Below are 17,056 nucleotides of genomic sequence, written 5' to 3'. Positions count from 1 at the left end.
GTCTCTCTATCTCGCTCTCTCTCACTCTCAGTACTACACCGGTGTACATTGTGTATGTGTGCACATGTGCATGTGTGTTATTCTAGATAATTTTTCACTCTATTAATCACTCAAATGTGACAGACGGAGAGGGACAAACGAACAAAGTGGGAGAGAGACGGACAGACAGAGAGGAAGACAGACAGAGAAACAGAGAGGGAGAGAGACAGGCAGGCAGACAGAGAGGGAGGGAGAGAGACAGACTGAGAGAGACAGAGAGGGAGAGAGACAGACAGACCGAGAGGGAGAGGGACAGACAGACAGACAGAGAGGGAGAGAGACAGACAGACAGAGGGAGAGACTGAGAGAGACAGAGAGGGAGAGAGACAGACAGACCGAGAGGGAGAGGGACAGACAGACAGACAGAGAGGGAGAGCGACAGACAGAGAGGGAGAGGGACAGACAGACAGAGAGGGAGAGGGACAGACAGACAGAGAAGGAGAGGGACAGACAGACAGAGAGGGAGAAGGACAGACAGACAGACAGAGAGGGAGAAGGACAGACAGACAGACAGAGAGGGAGAAGGACAGACAGACAGACAGAGAGGGAGAAGGACAGACAGACAGACAGAGAGGGAGAGAGACAGACAGACAGAGAGGGAGAGGGACAGACAGACAGAGAGGGAGAGGGACAGACAGACAGAGAGGGAGAGGGACAGACAGACAGAGGGAGAGGGACAGACAGATGGAGAGGGAGAGGGACAGACAGACGGAGAGGGAGAGAGACACAGACGGAGAGGGACAGACAGACAGAGGGAGTGACAGAGACAGAGTGGGAGAGGGACAAACAGACAGAGTGGGACAGACAGACAGAGAGGGAGAGAGACAGACAGACTGAGAGGGAGAGAGACAGACAGGCAGAGAGGGAGAGGGACAGACAGACAGACAGACAGAGAGGGACAGACAGACAGACAGACAGGGAGAGAGACAGACAGACTGATTCCCTAGTGTGTTTTCTGAGCCAGAGAGATTGTTTGGACCAGCTTGAGTCTTTGCTCACAGCAATCTCACCCGTGTGTGTGTGTGTGTGTGTGTGTGTGTGTGTGTGTGTGTGTGAGAGAGAGAGAGAGAGAGAGAAGCAGGCCGTGCGTGTGTGTTATTGATTGGCGTGAGATGTGCAGGTCGATGATCCTGACAGTCTGAATTACAGTAATCTGTCATTATCGACGGACATCTCTCTCTCTCTTCATCTCTCTCTCTCTTCATCTCTCTCTCTCTCTCTCCATTTCTCTTCATCTCACTCCCTCTCTTCTGTTGTTCTGCCCCATCCCTCTCTCTCTCTTCATCTCTCTCTCTCTCTCTCTCTCTCTCTCTCTCTGCCCTACTTTTGTTCCCTCGGTGCTGATAATTGTTGGCAGTGTGAGATGTGATTAGAGCTGCAGCAAGTTCACGATTGAGTGAGAGACACTTACTTTGTGTGTGTGTGTGTGTGTGTGTGTGTGTGTGTGTGAGAGAGAGAAAGAAAGAACTCTCTTCTTCTTTTCCACATCCATTCGTCCGTACTCTTTCACGTTTTCCTCCCTCCGTTTTCATTTCTTTGAACAAAAACGAAAAAAGCAGAGAGGAAAACAATCTCCCTCTCTCGTCTCTCTCCTCCAGATCTTTCTTTCCTTCTTCCTATTTTCCTTCCTTCGCTTTCTATTTTTTCTTCTTTTTTTTTTTACACCTTCACTCCCCTGTTCTTTCACTTTTTTGTCTTTCTCACTTCTCCACACCCATCCTGCTCAGTTTTCCTTCTCTTCCGATTCTCAGCATATCTGTGCTTTCCTCATCTATTTACTTCATCCCTCCTTCCATCTCTTGCCCCTTTATACTTTTTCTTTCTTTCTTTTATTCCCATCTCTCTCTCTCTCTCTCTCTTCCATATCCCTTCCTTTGTCTCTTCTTTTTCCCAGATTGGAGCATTTTATTGTTTCACTCTTTCTTTTCTTCACTTTCTTATCTTGTGGGTCTTCGCTCTCTCTCTCTCTTATCTAGCATCTCTTTATTCTTTCATCTGCTCACTTTCACTTACTCCTCCTCCTTTCTTATCTCATTTCTACATCCCTTTTTCTTTTTTCCCCCCAATAGTGCAGCATTTTTCTGTTTTTTTTTCTTTTTCTTTCATTGTTAATTCAGTCTCTGTCCTTTTTGGTGTCCAACCCCCCTCCCCCACCTCCCCTCTGTCTATGTCTCTCTCTCTCTCTCTCTCTCTCTTTTGGCCGGCGGCTCTGTCCATCTGCCTCCTCTCTCTGATCCTTCACTTGGTGTGACTGTGAAATCAGGGCTGGCCTGCAGAAGAAAGGAGCTTCTTTGGCCTCTGTGTGTTTGTGTGTGTGTGTGTGTGTGTGTGTGTGTGTGTGTGTGTGTGTGTGTAGCTGATAGCATGGTGCTAAGATGACTCCAAGAGTGTGAGAGAGCGAGCTCTTGGGTGCAGTGATAAAATGTAGGGAGTGTGGGATTGGGACGAGGCCGAGGCAGTAGGAGGAACTCTGATAACGGAGTATCCTGATATTTAACAGTATTAAACACTTTTGGAGGGACTTTACTGTACCCTGTCTAGGGCCTTAGTGTGTGTGTGTGTGTGTGTGTGTGTGTGTGTGTGTGTGTGTGTAAGCAAATCAAGGGATACTGTTTTGTACACACATATACACACACACATACGGGGCTGTTTGGCGGCTGGATTGAAATGTAACTCTAATTCTCCATCTGTGTGTGGATGATTGTGGGGCTGCGGCCATGGATCTGGGGGGTGTGTGTGTGTGTGTGTGTGTGTGTGTGTGTGATTGGCAGAGATAAACACTGGGCTGCTCAGGTCAGTGTATGGCTGTGTGTGATAGAGCTGTGTGTGACTGAATGCTGGGTCACTGCCCTGACACACACGCGCCAAATGGCTATCGGGCAACACTGCCACACCATGCCAACTCCCACAATAACCGTGTGTGTGTGTGTGTGTGAGAGAGAGAGAGACTAATTGTATGGTGTCAGAGCTGTAAAATACTACAGATACAGAAATCACTGTTCATCGCTTCATCCCTCTCTCTCTCTTTTCCTTCCTTCGTTCCTCATTCCTTTCTCCATCACTCCTCACTGGTCTTTTTTTCCTTTTCCTATTTTCTTTCTTTCTACCTTCACTGTTCTCCATCTCATTTATCTTCTGTTTGTGTCTGTTCTTCGTTACGTTCCCTTTCCAGTCTCTCAATATTTTCGTTTATCTGTCCTTTCTCTTTCTCCTTCTTTCTGTATTCCCCACCATCGCTCCTGCTTTATCAGGGTTTTTCTTATTGTACTCTTTCTCCTTTCTTTCTTGTGTCTGTTTATTTCTCTCTCTCTCTCAATTCATTCCTCTCTCAATGTCCTATCGTTGGTGTCTTTTTTTTTTTTTTTTTTTTCTTTTCCTCTCCCCTCCTCTTTTCGGCTTTTATCAGCTTCTTTCCTTTATTCTCTTCTCTCTCATTCATAACACTGCTGTACTGAGAATAAACAGACACGCTGCATCTGCACTGTAGCAGCCGGGGTCGAGAGGGTGCCAATACTTTGTGCGGTGCAACAATCGGGCTACAGTGTGACCTGTGCGATGGGTGACCTTTGACCTTAACTAAATTACATGAGCGCTTCAGATTAAAATAAAACAACAGAACAGAATAAAACAATTAGGGCAGGTGGTGAACGCACCTTGTCCTCCATACAGCTCACGTTAATGTGTGTGTGTGTGTGTGTGTGTGGTGATAACATCAGAACAGCCGTGTGCACCATTAAATGCTAAATAAATGTTGTATTTACCATGGCCCCACACACACACACACACACACACACACACACACACACATAAATCAGGCCATCCACTTTCACAGCTCGTTTTTTTTTTTTTTTTTTTTTTAAACGGAGACTCCAATTTGATTTTGGGTCGAGATGAATAGGTGGTGCAGGAGGGTTGTGTGTGTGTGTGTGTGTGTGTGTGTGTGTGTGTGTGTGTGTGTGTGTGTGTGAGTGAGAGAGAGAGAGAGCCCCCAGGCGACGGTGCATTAGCCTGTGCTATCTGTGTCCTGATCTTCGGGGACATTGGCTGTAATGACGCGGCTGTGCGCTCCGCTAATAAAATCAGTGTTGGTGCTGCGATATCGCTGCGCATCAGATGGACGAATAAAGCGATTAGACTGCACTTCAGGGCACACACACATTTCTCTAATTACACTCACTAAAACTCCTCCAATTGGATTATTTATGTGATGTCTGTCTCTCTCTCTCTCTCTCTCTCTCTCAGTGCTGTGTTCAGGTTGTTCGGGGATTTTGTGTTCAACAGAATTGTGAAAAAGTCTTGGGGGGGGGGGGGGGGTATTTTGGGAGAAAGTGTTTATTTTCTATTATTCTATTGTAAAGCCCTGTTCAGACGGGATTAGTTTTCCGTGTGTGATGTAATTATTCTCGCGGTATTGCTGGGATTTCAGTCCGAATCCGTCATGTCAGCGATTTATTTATTTATTTATGGAAGCATCACACGGTATTTTCTCATCTATGAAGCGAGCAGTCGAAATAACTCCAGGTGATATTATCTGACATGTTGGAACTGACATGTGGGTAAAGATCGCCTTGTTCTCCCTGTGGGAAAAACGGTTAAGACGTGAAGTAAAGATGTTCCGGGAAGCGCTCGCTCTTTTGACTTTTTCTCTCGAAACCAAAAAGTTTGAAAAGCAGAACAATAAAATCTAGACGAGGTGTAAAAGGGCGTCGGAGAAGAGGCCGTGGGTTTTAGAGGGAAGTTACGGAGTTCCCACTACAGGTACACACTATAGAAATGTCCTGGTCATGTGACGTCAGTCATCACGTGTGGCCACGCCCCCTACAACACCACAACAGTCCGTGTGTATTAACATGAGCTGTGTGTAATGCTTATGGAGTGTTTATATCACTTATTACTGAACACACACACACACACATCGGGAAAACTAATCCCGTCCGAGTCTTACTGAAGACGCTTAGATTTAAATTCAAACGTCTCATTGTTTTATAAAGAAGCCAGTTTTAGTTTATTTCTGTTTGTCCTCATTAGAGGAGTAAACGTGAGATTAGTCTGTAGGTCTGTTTATCCCCCCAGCAATCTTAATCCCTATAGTCTGGAATATAGTGTGTGTGTGTGTGTGTGTGTGTGTGAGAGAGAGAGAGAGACTGCACTTGTCTTTAATCACACTGGAACACATTTCTCCTCTGAGAGCCACTTCCTCCTCTGCTGTGTTCATTTCCTCCTTAATTTTAAGCTGTGTTTAACTAGAACGTGTCTCACTCCACACTGACTAGACTTTAAATTGCTGACGTTTCTTATTCTAATCTCAATTCATTTATGCTTTTGTTTTTGTGTGTGTGTGTGTGTGTTGCACTCTCCTGCTGATGTGCACTCGCCTTTTCCCGTTTCCAGCCGCGTGTCTTCCTGCCAGAGGGCGAGAGAAAGAGGCAGCCCACGGAGCGTGCACACACACACACCAGCTTCTCAGGGTTAGACACAGTGTGAGGTTCCAGATCCTGAAATACTCCTCTCATCCCCCAATTTCACTTCTTTACTCCTGCTGTTATTGTTCACTTCTCTTGCCCACTCCCCCCGCTCCCTCGTCGTCATGGTCACCGCAGAAGCTTTGTCTCATCTAGCAAACACAGAGTGGTTTACGTTACGTAGCGCAGACTGACTTATTTTAACATGCTATATAGCGTGTGTGTGTGTGCGTGCGTGTGTGTGTAGCATGTGCAGTGACCGTCGTGTTTTGAGCATTAACACAATCTCAATGTGTTTTATTCCCGTGCTCTGTGGCTGTAATCCGATTGGCTCCATTTCCACTCCGCTATCATTCCTGCTAACATAATTACTGAGACAGGAGCAGCCCCACACACACACACACACACACACACCATGTTCTACTGTAACGAGAATAAGCGCTGTTGCAATTTCAACATCAACCTCTGACTGACATTATTCTAGCAAAGTGATGCTGAATAATCATAATAATTATTATTATTAGTGTGTGTCACTCTGCCGTGTTGACCTTTGACCTGTGTGATCAGTTATGAGGAGCGAGCACGGTATCTGGAGTCGATTGTGCAGCACCACGTGGAGTTGAGCACGTTTGAGGACTACGCAGCGCGCATGTTTAGCCCTGCCCCCTTCCACCACCCTCCCAGCGAATCAGGTGAGCTGTGCCTTCACTCTCAGCCAATCACAGTTCACTTGGTCACCACCTGTCTCGCTTAAATTAAAACAGTAATCACTTCCACTCATATACAGAGCGCACACACACACACACACAGATCTAACCGTCACCAGCCCAAACACTCATTTCAGTTTATATATTAAATAATGATTCTTTTTGTTTTCATCTCCCTTCTCCTTTTGCTCAGAAGCAGAAAGTGATGTCACAGAACAGCTGTATCAAAAATGCTAATGTAGCTAACAATGAATACGTGTAGTAGCCACCGATTAGCATGAGGTCAGTTAGCATGCTGATTGGTTGCTAATTCTTTGTTAGCAAGATTTTTTCATTTTTGACTGAAAAAGCAACACTGCAGATAACTGACATTTGGAAATGTTACTCAGGCCTCAGAAAATACACTACATAGTATTGTGCATTACTATACAATAATCTACTCTACTATAATCTACTATACAATAATCTACTATACAATAAATTACTATACTGTAATCTACTATACAATAATCTAATCTCCTATGCTATAAAATCTAGTATACAATAATACTATAAAACAATCTACTATACTGTACAAGTATATTGAATAAAAATGTACAGTACATATCAGGAGCTGAAATTCCTGGATTAATGCTCCACTTTTCTAAGGACGAGTAAAGTTTCAAATGTAGTTCATCAGTTGAATGCGTGTGTGTGTGTGTGTGTGTGTGTGTGCACGCGCCCTATTGTACTGTTTGTTCGGTCAGTAAAGATCTCCTACTTGGGACCTGAAACGTGACTCGGGTTAGATGATATATCAGAGTGGTGATGATTTATTAGTATGACAAAGAGAGCAAAATTGGCCGTGCTTTCTGGGTGGGCGGGGCATAATCTCTCTCTCCTGTCAATCACGGAAACACTGGAGGATAGCGCCCTTGTTACACCGCCCTGTGATGCAGCATGTCTCGTATTTCACTGATGAATCAGTCCATGAATAGCTCTAGCTGTAATGATGTCTTTAATTATTGTTTTAATTAAACGCAACCGCTTCCACCCTGGTTATTCAGCAGCACGGAGAATAGCACTTGATCCAGCGCAGACTGTTGGTTTAATTGATTTATATCAGGCTCTGACTCAGGAGCAACTGATTGAAGTGTCACACTGAGACACGCCTCTCGTTCAGGCAGACTCCGCCCCCGACTCTCATGTGAATTCTGAGTAGTGTTGAAGTTAGTGGTTACGTCTGAGGTCTGAATTCTGGTGTGTGTAAGTTCAGTATTTAATCCTCACACACTGAGTGTATGGTACAGGTCCAGCATCCTGAACACATTCTAAACCCCAAATGAGCATTAGTCTGCTTTTTGTTTTCATTTTTCTTCCATTTTTTTGCTCTTCTGTTGTGTTTCTTCTTTAGATGATAATCATACACTCATGTGTGTCTAAAGGTAAGACTGCGACACACACACACACGCATGCTGCTCCTGTTTCTTTAGTCACTTTGCCTGCCGTCTGTTTTGTTTGCACCTCTTTCCCTCATTTCTCACACACACACACACACGACCTGTTCATGGAGGTGTGTAATGCTCAGTTCAGCTCGTCTCATGCATGTGTAACATTACACTAACTCATCCCCCCCAACACACACACACACACCTCTGCCTGCTGTTCTCCTAATCCACATCTGGTGTGTTGCATGGACTCACTTTCATCACAACACAGTGTTTAACTCCAGCTTGTGTGTGTGTGTGTGTTTCAGCCTGAAGTAAAACTCATGCAGCGAGTACAGTAGCTACTCCTCATACTTAATAATAATAATAATAATAATATTTTCCTCACGCACTCATTACAACGTTTTTTTCTTTAAACATTTTCCTTTATCTTTATTTATCATCAGGTTTTTTTTAATTCTTTACACAGGTTTTCTGCACACTCGCTCACACTTGTCTCTCACGTGCGCACACACACACACACACACACTCATGCATGCCCACACTCTCGCACTCTCGCACACCCAGCCCCCTCGTGCACGCACTCACATGCACTCGCTCTCTCACCGTGTCTCTAACACACACACTCTCACTCCCGGCCCACACCTGTGTGAGGGGATTTAAAAGAGCAGTGGGTAATTTTTCTCCGCCCTGTAATAAACTCAGTGCAGAGGTCTGTTTAGAAATAAGAGTAAAGCGACCTACTGCCGTGTTGTAATTCTCATAACCGCAGCCGAAACACTCACACGCTGTCATGGCTCTGTTTCCCAGGTTCCTTCCTGGAGAACCCGCCGTGTGAGAACCCGAGTGTGCCGCTGGACGCTGGTGATGCATCATCTCCCATCTCTCCTCGAGCCAGCAAGAGCCGCATGTCCATGAAGCTGCGCCGCTCCTCAGGATCCGCCAACAAGACCTGAACACACACACACACACAAACACACAGAGCACATAGATCACTAAAACATATACGCACTGCACACTCCACGCTCTCACACGCACACACACACACGTAGTCATGTGTTGGTAACTGTCTGTACGTCATGATACTTTGATCAATTCTGAACCCACGATTTCTGATGAAAGGTTACTGAGGAACCCGACACCATGGTAACGGTGATAGCGGTGGTGATGCGTCAGTGTAACGCCTGTGTGTCTGTTCCGATGCCGTGTTACGGAGATCAGACCGGATTAAACATGGACTGATCACAAACTGCACTCTTCATCAGCTTCAGTTACTGATGTGTTTATAAACTCTGTACGCAAGAGGAAAGAAGTGGACCCGTCTCACTCGCGCGCTCTCTCTCTCTCTGTGTGTGTGTGAAATGAAACACAGCCACTTCCTCCTTTCATCGCTTTAACGTTTTTATCTCACGACGATACACAACACTACTGTTCTTCTACACTCTAACAACACGTCCTCTTTACCTCAGACGCACTCGGTCAGTGTGAGACATTGGAGCTAATGACGCTAACAAGTAATGGAAACTTAAGGCCTCCAGTTTAGCATGATACACCTGTGTGTGAGACTCCGCCCACTGCAGTGTCTCCTGTTTTTTTTTTTGTTTTTTGTTTTTTTACAGGTGTAGATTTTGGGGAAAATAAAGTCGTCGGGACTCAATTTCATTTGTTCCCGTTTTCATAAAGTGAACGAGGTTAAAAAAATAAATCCTACACACAGTGTGTAAAAATAAAACAGGGGAATGATGATAAGGAAAGATTAATAGGGGTTAGTGACAAAGGAAACGGATATAAACTCAATCACGGGGACGAATAATTCCGCGAGGAGTCAAAGTAAATAAAACTGGAGTCGAGAGTGGGATTAAAACACTAAACCCGAGGCTACAGGCTTCTGTTATTTGTTAGCCACGTTAGCATCGTAGCCGCAGTGTAAGATGAAATATGTAAAGGTGTTCTGTTGCTCGAGTGCGTTTGGAGGAAACGGCGACTCTGAGCACATTTCATTTCATTAGATTGTGTTTTTCTGTTGTACAGAAGTGTGTGTGTGTGTTTGTATATAAATATAAATGTGAGCAAAATCTGCATATTTAATGGATGTAGATGAGCAGAATCTGGTCTGTGTACATATTTAACAGGATTTAAAGAAAGAAAAAAAACACTAAACAAAACGAGACTCAAGTTCGCTGCTGAAGCTTCATAGCTCTGTCGAGTCTCTCTCTCTCTCACACACACACATACACACACACACACACTCTCTCTCTGCAGCCAGGAGGAGGCTCTTATTTTCCTACAGACGGATAAAACTTTAATTAAAAGCCGACATCATCACCACGAGGTCAGAGTTGAACTCTGGAGCTAAAGATAAACTGACCAAACTGAAGAGCGATGCATTACAGTCCTGGATACACACTGCAGCAAAAGTTTGTGCCCCCCTATAGACCTGCACTGATTAACGCTGACTTTTAAAGCTTGCTTTTTTTTTTTTTTTTTTTTTAAACACTTAAGAAACATTACACAATCTAAAGTATTTTTCATTGTTGGTTTTATTTCCTGAAAGTGTCATTTTTGAAACCGTGAATTTTTTTTTCTGCCTTTGAAATGACCACGGACAGATGAGTCATTTCCTTTTTTTTATTTTTTTATTTATTTACTCATTTCCTCTTCCTTTTCAACCCATCAATATGCTAGTTTTGAAACGCCCGCACATCCTCCTGACATCTCGAACAGCTGTTAGTCACACGATGTTACCGTGATGACCCATCACCAACGTTATGCTACAGGATGTGCTCACCTAGTCATTGTACAGTAATTTGGATACATGGACGTGATTGGAGATTATTTTGTGACATCACAAACCAAGTTCCGTAGCCATAGCCCTGCCCCTAAATCAGTTTTCTATGCCGATGTTCTGAGGAAGTCTCTGGTTTGAAGGTTAAAAAGGTAAAAAATGTGAGTTTCTGTCAAATTGATCTAAAATCTAAAGACGTTAATGTGACAGTGTGGAGCAGGAGGAGTGTTGCGGCTGCTCGGCAGGAGGAGTGTTGCGGCTGCTCGGCAGGTGTTCAGGGCGGTATAGATCGGGACAGTTATCGATTGTTTGTGCTGTAAATGTGACGCGTCCCAGAAGCCTGAATAGTTTGGACACAGGCTCCAGATGGTTTTATATCAGAAAGCTGAAACGTGCGCACGCTGGAACGTGGACGTGCGAGACATTGGTGTAAGTTACTGCTGAGAGAGAGATCGCTGCATGACGCACGTGCTTACTGCATGCCTTAGGAGAAACACACACACTCATCTACATGTTTGTAAAGAGGAAAATCAGATGTGCAACTGAACAAACAAATAAAAAGTATTATTCTCACATACACCAGCGTCTGTTTTATTTGGAGTTATTATTATTAAAGTATGTGTTTATTACAGTAATTTATATTTCTTTCAAAAACTTAGAACGCTGCTCAAAGTTCTTTATAGGTTGAAGGAAAAAAACGAAATAAACAAAAAAAGTCAAAAATATAAAAACAGTAAACTGGCAAATAATTTTTCAAAAATGTAATAAACATTAGAAGTGGCGAAGAACCAAATACTACCAATAAAAAACATGTTTAAAAAAAAGATATGAAGTGTGTATAATTGAAATTAAATTACAAAAAATAAATAATACTGCACTATATAAAAAATAGTGAAAAAAAAAGTGTGAAAAATATAAACACTGAAGCTTTTTTTTTTTTTTATTTTAAATCTGAGAATCGTGACCGGTTTTTAGTCACATGTAGCTTTACTCACTTTACGATCCTGAAATCATCATCATCATTTCATTTTTATTCATTTATCTCTACATAGTGTTTAGAATGAAATACTGCACAGCGGGATCAACTTCAACCGTTTCAGCATGAACAGCACCAGCGAGGAACATGAGAGAAACTGCTCTGGCTTCTGATTGGCTAAACACAGTTTTCTTCAGCTCCTCCTCCTTTCTTCACTCAGGATATGAAATTTGAAATCTTTAAAGAAAAAGAAAAAAACGTTTTCTAAATAATAAATTGTGTGACCTTTTTTCAATGTAAACTGGCCTAGAAACATCTGGGCTTCTCCAACCTCATGAATAATGCAATGTTCCATGATTGATTATGCAAATTAAACACGCCCCCTTTTTTCCTGCTACTCCATCCATGTTTACTGAAAAGGTATCAGTAGCAAAGAACAAACATTTCTAATTAAACACACACACACACACACACACACACACACACTTTGTAGTAATTCTAGCATTTGATGTATAAAATGATTTATTCTTATATTAATTCACTTTAATGTCTGGAAAATAAACAGCAATTTTTATAAACAAAACATTTTTTCAAATAAAACGTATGAACTAAATATAAAATATATATTATGAAAAGTTCTTTAAAACTATGTTAGCTATAAAAGTTTAACGCTCACCTCGTTTTACTAACTAGATATTATTTACAACAAGCCATTTACTAAAACAGAGACATGAATTTTTCTTTTCTATAGATTTTATACCTTCAGAGAGATTATTTATTGTATTTACTGTATATATTTGTGTTCATTTGCAGATCATTCAGACTATATGGAACGTTCATGTTCATTCTACAGACATACAGGGGAAAGATAAACACTACACACTGATTTATTTCATAGAATCTTATTCTTTATTAGGATTTCGGGTTCTTTTCTCACTGTCGGATTGTTTACATCCTCTCTTCAGACGTGACGCACAAAAAAAAAAAAAAAAAAATTTAAAAATCACAAAAAGTACGTTTATACACCAGCCAGAGAAACGACTTACGAAAGCACATCAACGTTAGGTAACTTTCCATGGGAACTAAATTTCATTTACATGTTCGATGTGTTTTACTGAATCTTACTCGCTATTAATAGAAAATAACCTTGTGTCATTAAATGTCATTAAAGCAGCTTTTACAGGATCGTCACTTCACCTCCAGTCCGATTCAGATCATCATCTCAGCACGAACATCAGAACAACAAAACACACACACACACACACACACACACACACCAGTCTTAGCTAGCATGATGATGTCATAATCCACACGGTATCAACATACTGCCTGTGGTAGCCATGGAAACCTGTGACGCATGCTGTTTACGTGATTCCAGTTGTCATATACGTCATAATGGTGTGAAATTTATAAAGACCGTATAAAGACTTCTATTCAGGTAGAAGTCTTCATTTGTTAGCTAATCTTTAAATAAATAAATAAATAAATAAATAAATAAATAAATAAATCCGGTGCTATGTGTTGTGACATCATGAATTTAGGCGGGGTTTATTTGATTGACAAGATCTAAACACATCACTGTGTGCTATGTAACTTTCACAAGTCCTCCATCAGAGCCCTGTATAGGATTACATATGAAGAGCGCGGATATGAGTACGTGTGATGAGGAATAAAAGTTATTGTTGTTAGTTTTTTACACAAACGCCAGCTGCTAACGTCTAGACTCCACAAAAACAACAAAAAAAGTGGAATGAATGAATGAAGCATCACAGTGAGCGAAGACGTGCACGGTGTGATGATCAGGGCTGGACCATGTGACCATACACCATCACCATACACCACGCCACAATACGCCTTCAGCACGCGTGCGTCTTCTTTCCGTTTCGTTTTTTTTTTATCTAGTACTCTGCATTAGCAGTGATTTGTTTAGATACACTTTATAAATATAAAAAACAAATATACTGTCATTTGTTTATGAATAAACGAATACATTTATTACTATTTTGAACAGCAGCATGACAAAGTCAGCGTACCTCAATATCCTGCTGCACATTCGAGAACATAGAAACACCTTCGACAATCGTGTGACGCGTCATATCGCCCACCTTTAGTTACCATAGAAACAACCTAGCAGGTGTAGCGGAGCGTTCTCGCACGCTCTCGAACATCACGGTCGACATTTTACGCCTTATTTCTGACGGTTCCGAGCGCAGCGTGATTCCACTACGTTGTTTTATTGTAAACTCTGATGTTTAAGAGGATGATGGGATTTGGGAGTTTGTGTTTAGGACGCATTAGAGCAGACGTACGTGTAGAGCGAGAGGACGACGGATTACACCTCCAACACAAAGCATGGGAATAAAGACCAACTCCAGTCAGAGCAGGTGGAAGGGGACTAAAGAGAACGGTTTCTTGTCGCTGGGGTGAAACTTTTAGATCTTTCACCTGGAAAGCAGACAAGAGCAGAAATGGACTGCACTTAGATTTTTAGCAGAAAGGGTACCGAAGGGAACGGTTCCACCACAGTTACAAGAAAGTTCCTTTTTTCCCCCCTCTCTCTCTCTCTGAGAAACTGGACTGATGAAAAATAAAACCAGCGCTTAATCTTTACTCTTATTCCTGAGACCTCCTGTTTGTGACCTTCTCCGTTTTATCTGCTTCAGGTAGGTTAGTGACGTCACAGCTCTACGATTCTAATCATAATTGAGGCTACTACACTGAATCACGTCATTAATATTATAACATTATTCATTTTTAATGGAATGGGAGCAGTTGTTTCCTGTTTGCGTTTGTCCTGGTTTATACGCGGACCATGGATTGTATTTGTTTTTACACGCGTCCATGTTGTCCTCGCGCCTCCCGCTAAATGCCGTAAAAACAGTCCGCAGCAGGACGAACTCTTCAAGTCGGAACCTCCCACATGCGACTCGGTTTTGGAGGCAGCATGAGATCCGCTCGCATCAGCGCGCCCGCCGTCTTGCCCGGTCCCGGTCCAGCGAGCGCGTGCCAGAGGCGGTGCTTCTCGCGCACCTCCGCCGAGGGGAAGCGCGCGCCGCACAGGTGGCACGTGAACGGGATCGGCGCGCTCTCCGCGTGCTTGTACGCCGCCGCGTGGACGCTCTGGTGGGCGGCGAGGTGTTTCCTCAGGTACGCGTGCCTCCGAAACTTCTTGGTGCAGTAGTGGCACGCGTACTCTTCCTCTTCCTCCTCTATGCCTCCTCTTCCTCCTGCTCGCGCGCACAGATACCCAGGCGCGAGGGAGGCCGTGTCGTCGCGGCGGCGCTCAAACAGCCTCGAGCCGTCATCACTGGCGCTCGTGCGGAGATCAAAGCACTTCTCCGCCCCGCCGCAGCGCGTGTCCGCGGGAGGCATGCCGCTCTGTGCGCTCTCGGCGGAGAAAAACAGGTGCTGATGCTGATGAGGAGGAGGATGCTGCTGCTGCTTCACTCTCAAGTCGGTCGCGTTCTCTTTTCCTTCCACCGACGCTTTCTCGTGCACCTGAGACTTTTTCCCCTCCTGCGAGTCGCGCGGTTTGTGCCAGCGACGGTGTGAGGCCAGATTAGCGGGACAGCTGAACACTTTGTCGCACTCGGGGCACCGGTATTCCACCCGGACGATGCGCGAGCATCGGTGCTGCGCCAGGGAGAACGGGTCCGGGTACTCCTCCTTGCAGAGCTGACAGATGAACTCACCCAGTGGCTTCTTGCTCCTCGGTAACGGCGCGGTCTCGGGGCTCTCCTTCTTGATCCGCAGTCCGAGCACCGGAGAGGTCGTGACCTCGTCTTCAAAGGTGAGTTTCCGGGCGACTTTCGGTTTCCTCACCGGCGGCTTGCTCTTAGTCTCGGGCTTCAGGTTCTGCTGAAATGATGAAGGGTATGGAGCAAACTTAATGTCCGCGTGGCTGGAGAGGAGGAGGCTCTCGATGGAGGACACCGGGAACGATGCTGCCGCGGCCGGTGAGCTCAGACACCGAGGGAACGGGGAGCGCTTTAATCCCGCGCTCAGGGGCACCGCGGGTCTGTGACAAGCCTCCTCCGCGCCGTGATCATAATCATCATCATCATTACTGATACTGCTGTGGAAGACACTCTGCACGGGCGCGAGAGCTGAGTGTTCCGGCAGCTGCGCGTGCAAAGTGCGTGCTGCTGTGGCGTCCGTACACGGTGCTCTGACCAGGTCTCGCGGCATCTCGTTCTTCAGCGCATGCGGGTCTGATTTCTGCATCTCCGAGCACTCATGTCGGATCCGGTACGACCCCCCCGAGGCACGTTTACTCCGTTTCACCAAAAACCCGCGAGGCATCTTGGTCTTTATTTTACTTATTATTATTATTATTATTTCTATGAAGTACTACAATCTTCTTTTCTCCGTTAAAAAGTGCTCGTTTTACAGCTGAAGTCTGATCTGTTCTCGCGCTCTCTCGATCTAAAAACGTCTCTGTCGCGTTCACGCGCCGGTTTGTTGTTTTTCTTTGGGTATTTTTTTTATTTTTTTCATGAAATCACTGTCAATGCCACATCTCTGACCAATCATAGCGCTGACCGCAAAGTGGAGGCGTGGCCAGTGTTAATTAGCATATCAGATCACTGAATGGCTGCTCGTGGAGATCAACTCGCGTCTCTGCCCCGCTGCAGCATCACATAAGCTGTCTAACATCTGTCCAACATCTGCTCATTCAGGTTTTGGTTTGTTTCCTCACGTTATTTGATTATTTTTCCAAGTTCTTGTTGGAAAATACAAATTAAATGCATGAAAACATTTCAGAGAAACAATTCATCGCAAGGAGACACCAGGTCTTCCTACTCATTAAAAAAAATATTTTATTATTTGCTGTTTTATCAAATAGTTTTTATTTGTCACTGTTTATCTCACCTTCATTGTTTGTGGTTTATTCTAATTTCACATTTTATTCACTGAACTCATTCATTTGTATGTATTCAGTTTTAAATAAAGCAGAAAGTAGCATTAAGATTAATAATATTGTACTTTACTACTAATAGGGGCACCATAATGTTCATTATTATTATTATTATTATTATTATTATTATTATTATTATTTATAGTATTTTTTTTAGTATCACCAAGTTTATGAGTTAGCATTTGTGAAAAGGACAGGGCAGCTTTTAGTTTTAGCTTGCAGTAAATAATAATAATAATAATAATAATAATAATAATAATTTGTGTTTGTTTACTGATTAGCTTATGAACTGAGCAGCTTCAGGGTCACAGGTCCAGGTCAGAGCATTATAGCTTTAACGCATATTCCTCCGCACTGGATTTACAGTTGCGTTTGGTTGGGCGAGATGGTTTTTGAGCGTGTCTGTGCTCAGAGATGTAATCAGTGCTGTTGACAGATTGTCAGGAGGACCCTGGGGACCGACTACACAGCTCTGTGTCACACGTCTTTACCCGCGCTCTCTGTGTGGCTGCTGATGGGAATATCGTTTTCCTGTTTTCCCATGAGCAAGTGTTACTTATCTCAGGACAGAGTCTGATCATCATCAGGACTGAGCAGCCCACCGAAGAGCCTCTGCACTCCTCCTCCAACACGCTGAGACGATCGGTCCAAAATTCTAGCCTGTTATTATTTTTTTTCCCGTGAACGGCAGTGAACACAGCAGTAGCAGCTTTTGGCAATACCGGGATTTAAACTCACAACC

General features: G+C 43.8%; 2 protein-coding genes across 7 annotated transcripts in view; one reads left to right on the top strand and one right to left on the bottom strand.

The window, feature by feature from the left end:
* Positions 1-10,997, top strand: part of ralgapa1 (Ral GTPase activating protein catalytic subunit alpha 1) — a 53,844-nt gene extending 42,847 nt beyond the window's left edge. For all 6 annotated transcript variants that reach the window (XM_053632294.1, XM_053632298.1, XM_053632300.1 and 3 more), the window contains 2 exons: positions 6,069-6,193; positions 8,446-10,997. In XM_053632294.1, the coding sequence (XP_053488269.1) occupies positions 6,069-6,193; positions 8,446-8,591 (271 nt within the window). In that variant the 3' untranslated portion in view covers positions 8,592-10,997. The remainder of the gene's footprint in view (positions 1-6,068; positions 6,194-8,445) is intronic.
* A 3,300-nt stretch (positions 10,998-14,297) lies between these two features.
* On the bottom strand, positions 14,298-15,916 carry LOC128612534 (insulinoma-associated protein 2). The gene has a single exon (XM_053632823.1). The coding sequence runs from the start codon at positions 15,696-15,698 to the stop codon at positions 14,298-14,300; it is 1,401 nt and encodes a 466-aa protein (XP_053488798.1). The 5' UTR covers positions 15,699-15,916.
* Between the last annotated feature and the right edge of the window lie 1,140 nt (positions 15,917-17,056).

The sequence above is a fragment of the Ictalurus furcatus genome, chromosome 9 (assembly GCF_023375685.1).
Source record: "Ictalurus furcatus strain D&B chromosome 9, Billie_1.0, whole genome shotgun sequence".
Lineage (NCBI taxonomy): Eukaryota > Metazoa > Chordata > Actinopteri > Siluriformes > Ictaluridae > Ictalurus > Ictalurus furcatus.
The sequence above is the reverse complement of the archived record's forward strand: the minus strand, read 5'-3'. Positions and strand labels throughout refer to the sequence as shown.